Raw genomic sequence first — 4,570 nt, forward strand, 5'->3', positions numbered from 1 at the left:
TTTCAGAAAAATTTTTGATTATGCTAAAAGTTTATATCCTGTTGAAGCTAAGGGGACTCCCGCATTAATCTTCTATAAGAATGGAAAACCTAGATTTTACTCGGATAAATATTCTAATGCAGACCAAGATAAATCATCTGATGAGAGAATAAATTTATATAGATTTATGGACTCAAGATATGAGAGAATTAGCTAATTCTTTCAAACACTCACATCCTAGCTGATTTAGATGATCTGTTCTCCCTCAATTCTTCATGAGAGGGTATATAAAATTTATTTCCCACTCATTCAAACCTATTTTTTATATTTTCTTTATAAGAAAATAGATCAATAGGCAAACAATTAAATTTAATTCACTCTAAGATTGTTTTTTCTTCAAGAGATTGGAAAGATAAGATAACTACCCTACCCCCTTTAGCAATAATATTGATCAAATCATTAAGTAAAATGGTTAAATTGATAATTTCTTTATTAACCTCTATTCTTAAAGATTGAAAAACTAATTTAACAATCTTCCTCTCTCAAGGGTTTTCTTAATAGGAAAGGTTTGATCAATAATTGAGAGAAGTTCATTGGAATTACATATTTCTCTAGCTTCAATAATGTTCTGAGTTAAGTTATTGGGTTTTCTTATATCTCCAAATCTAAATATCTCATTCAATTTATTCGCTGGGTATTTATTGAGTATTGTTTTCGCGGTAAGCTTTTCAAAGGGGTTTAACCTCATATCAAGATTGTTGTTGTGTAAATATGTTAGACCACTGTTTTTATCATCAATCTGATCTTGTGAACACCCTAAATCTAACAATAATCCATCAATAAAAGGAAGATCTTTAAATTTTAAGAATCCCCTTATATCTTTAAAGTTAAGTCTTTCAAAAATAAAATTATTAAATTGTTTCATTAATTGATCAGCTCTTTCTATTGAATGAGTGCTTATATCAAAACCATATAGCTCTATATATTTATTCTCTTCTAATATCTTTAAAGAATGGCCACCAGATCCAAAAGTCCCATCCACATAGAATGAACCTTCAGTAATTTTTAGGCTCTCCAGAACCTCATTCCTCATTACGGGATAATGCACTGAAATGATTTACCCATAGTACTAGATAAATGTATTACTTTAATAAACTTCCCTTTAATTGTTGAAGGTTTTTTGTTTTTGATTGTTTCTAAAACATAATTGAAATTCTCAATTATTTTTTCTTTAGGGAAACTAACTTTTCCTATAGAGATATGTAAATTACCAAAATTATCATTCTTAAATTCTTTCTTGCCTCTCTTAAATTCTTGAACAGTTCTTTTTAAATTTGTAGTTACAGTTCCTAGTTTTGGATTAGGCATTAATCCTCTAGGGCCCAATATCTTACCTAGTTTAGAGACCATAGGCATCATTTTTGGGGTAGAAATAACTAGTTCAAAATCAACTCAACCATTCAAAACTTTATCAATCATATCTTTCGCTCCATGAAAATCAATCCCCAACTCTTTTACTTCAGTTTGAGATAAATCATTATCCAAAACTAAGATTCTATTTTTCTTAGCGATTGGGTTGGGTAAAGAGATCATATCTCTAATATTTTGTTCTACTTTCTTTGGGTTGATGTTAAGGTTGAAATAAACATCTATAGTTTCATCAAATTTTTTTCTTTCACCATCCAGGATTTTCTGAATGCATTCATCAGGTGTTAATAAAGTATTAGATATTACTTTATCTGCCATATTAAAAAACTTATTTAATTTTAATTCCCATTTGAGTTGCTGTTCCTATTACCATTTTCTCCATTGATTCAATTGATAAAGTATTTGAATCTTCTAATTTGAGTTTAGATATCTTACATATATCTTCTTTAGAGATTGTGGCTACAATCTCTTCTTTTTGAGATTTAGCCCCTTTATCTATCTTGGTGTATTTTTTTAAAAGGATGGCTGTTGGGGATGACTTACAAACAAAAGTGAAACTTTTATTTATAACTGTAATCACCACTGGAACTACCTCACCATCTCTATTACTAGTTCTATCATTGAAATCTTTAATAAATTGACCCATATTAATACCAATACCAGCTAATGCTGGTCCTGGTTTAGCTCTCCCTCCAATTAGTTCAATCTTTGCTATCTTTTCTTTCACCATCCTTTTTAACACACTTAATTTTAAGTAAATAAAAGATGATGAGGTAGTAATTAAAACTATTGTCTCATTAAATATGTTGTGGTTTCAGGGTATTTTTCCTTAATTAAAGAGTGTAATGAATATGAGTTTTTAGAAGTGATGTAATTATATGGAGGTATTTTGAATTTTTCAGGTGCTGAATGTGATCAATAATCATTATCTAGATCAACTTCAAAAAAATCAAGGTTATTATAAGCGCCATCTTTAGTAGACTCTGAAACTGATTTAGCATACCCTTCATCTTTAGGATAAAGGATTGGTTTCGATGTACCCCCCCACAATATACCTACAAGATTCATATTTGAATCTCAGACCCCACTTCCTGAAGCACCCCCTACATTTATATATTCTCCTCTTTCATAAGTCATCTTTCCACTATATGAGTAATTATTATGAGAATCCCCATCATTAGGATCTCAGTAATGTTCTATAGTTGATAGTCCTGTTTTGTGAATAAGTTTCAAATTATACCTACTACTAGGGCTTAAACTAACAGGAAAACCAGCAGTCATGAACTCATTCCTAACGTGTATACTACCCATTTCCATCTTCTCAGAACCTGTACTTCTAGTTGAAAGTTCTGCTCATTCTTTTTCATTATCAGCAACATTTACAACACCCGGGGGGGTTGGTAAACTTTTGAAGTGAGCATCATAATTAAACAAATCCCCAGTGTTTAAAGATCTAATTTTAGTTGGCCTCTTATTCCATCACTCTTTAAATGGATCACTCTCATTATCTTTAAATTCCAGTCTAAAAACTACCATATCAAGAGATACTTTATGTCTCTCTGATAGTTTATTTCGATCAAAGTAATCGGGTTCATTAACTTGAGTTAATTGATCAAATTTTCTGTTGTAAGTGTGTGAATTTTTAAAATTAGGGTCTCTAAAATATCCCTGTCCCCGATAGGTTTGTTTAGAAAAATCAGCAAATAAATGGATTGATTTAATAATGTCTTTAGAAGGATCTTTAAACTCAATAATTGTTTTTCTCTCTTCATCTAATGTTTCAGGTTCTTTACCATCTAAATCTGAATACCCAAAAGTGATCCAACCTTTCAAATTTCTATCAGGATCAAAATATTCACTATTTTCATAATTGAATATAGCATCAAGAGGGGTTATTTTGATCTCTTTTTCTTTATCTGTTGCAGAATAAGAATCTTTTGTCAATACATTAAATGGATTAGAAATAACGTGTTTATTAGTTGCTATATAATAAGCAGGTTTATCCAATTCTTTATCTAAAACAAAACTAGTTCCATAAGATTGAAACTTACTTGAAAAACATGATTGTACACTACAAGTCATAGGTTTTTTATAATCATCAATTTGAACATCTTTTTTTGATGTCAATCATCCTTTCATATTTTGGTTCAAAAATACTCTCAATGTTCTCTCGGAGATAATCTCTTCTTTAGTTATTTGTTTGAATCCATCTAATTCATGAGTAGAAATAAGGTGTGTTAATATTTTAGGATTCAAACTATTTTCATCTAAATAAATTAATCGCCCATAAGTGTTAAGAACCACCTTTCCTCCATTAATATCTTTGTGGGCTTTAGTGAAGTAATGCTCATCTCTAGTACTTTTAGGTAATCCTGAGACCATATCTGTTAATTCTTTATCAGATATTCCATATAATGTTTTTGTTTTGAAGTAGGTTGTTACTTTAGTTAAATCTACAGAGATTGATTTTTTTAATTTATCAATCTGTTCAACAAAATTTTCAGTTCTATTAACTGCTTTTTCACCACTTTTTGGTGTTCTTCAGTTAAGTTTGGCTAGGTGGGTGGGTTCTCTAGTTTTTTTGTTAGTGTTTGGGGTGTTTTCTTCGGTGGATTGGTTAGGGTTATTGTTATCTAGGCTCACAAACGTTTTCTTAATTCTTGATAAAACATTAGCTTTAGTGACCAACCAATCCCTAGGATTGTGGTTGATGCTATAGAAAAATTAATTTGATTTTCATTTATATTAAAAAATATATTGTAGTTATTAAATTAAATAGAAGGTCTTTTTTCTAGTACTGTCACTCTTTTTTTATTACCTCAGAACTTCTCATATTTAACATAACCATCTTTAAGAGCAAATAATGTATGATCCTTGCCTTGACCCACTCTTTTACCAGGATAGATTCTATTACCTCTCTGTCTATAAATGATTTGACCCGCTTTAGCAAACTGTCCATCTCCTAATTTAGCACCTAAATATTTAGGGTTGGAGTCTCTCCCATTTTTGGTGGAACCAACCCCTTTCTTGGAGGCAAAGAACTCTAAAGAATAAATAAGATTCATTTTTCTAATCACTAATGCTCATATTAATTTTAAGAAAAGATATTAGTTTTCTTTATATTCTATGTGTCCTTATGATGTTCTGATAATTTTTTTATTTG

General features: G+C 30.1%; 1 protein-coding gene across 1 annotated transcript; it reads right to left on the reverse strand.

The window, feature by feature from the left end:
• Window positions 1–1,735: 1,735 nt before the first annotated feature.
• On the reverse strand, window positions 1,736–2,137 carry mrpl11 (mitochondrial ribosomal protein L11). The gene has a single exon (XM_078395818.1). It carries the CDS (start codon window positions 2,135–2,137, stop codon window positions 1,736–1,738), a length of 402 nt encoding a protein of 133 aa, XP_078251944.1.
• Window positions 2,138–4,570: the final 2,433 nt, after the last annotated feature.

The sequence above is a fragment of the Rhinoraja longicauda genome, unplaced genomic scaffold, assembly GCF_053455715.1.
Source record: "Rhinoraja longicauda isolate Sanriku21f unplaced genomic scaffold, sRhiLon1.1 Scf001952, whole genome shotgun sequence".
In the NCBI taxonomy this organism is placed as follows: Eukaryota; Metazoa; Chordata; class Chondrichthyes; order Rajiformes; family Arhynchobatidae; genus Rhinoraja; species Rhinoraja longicauda.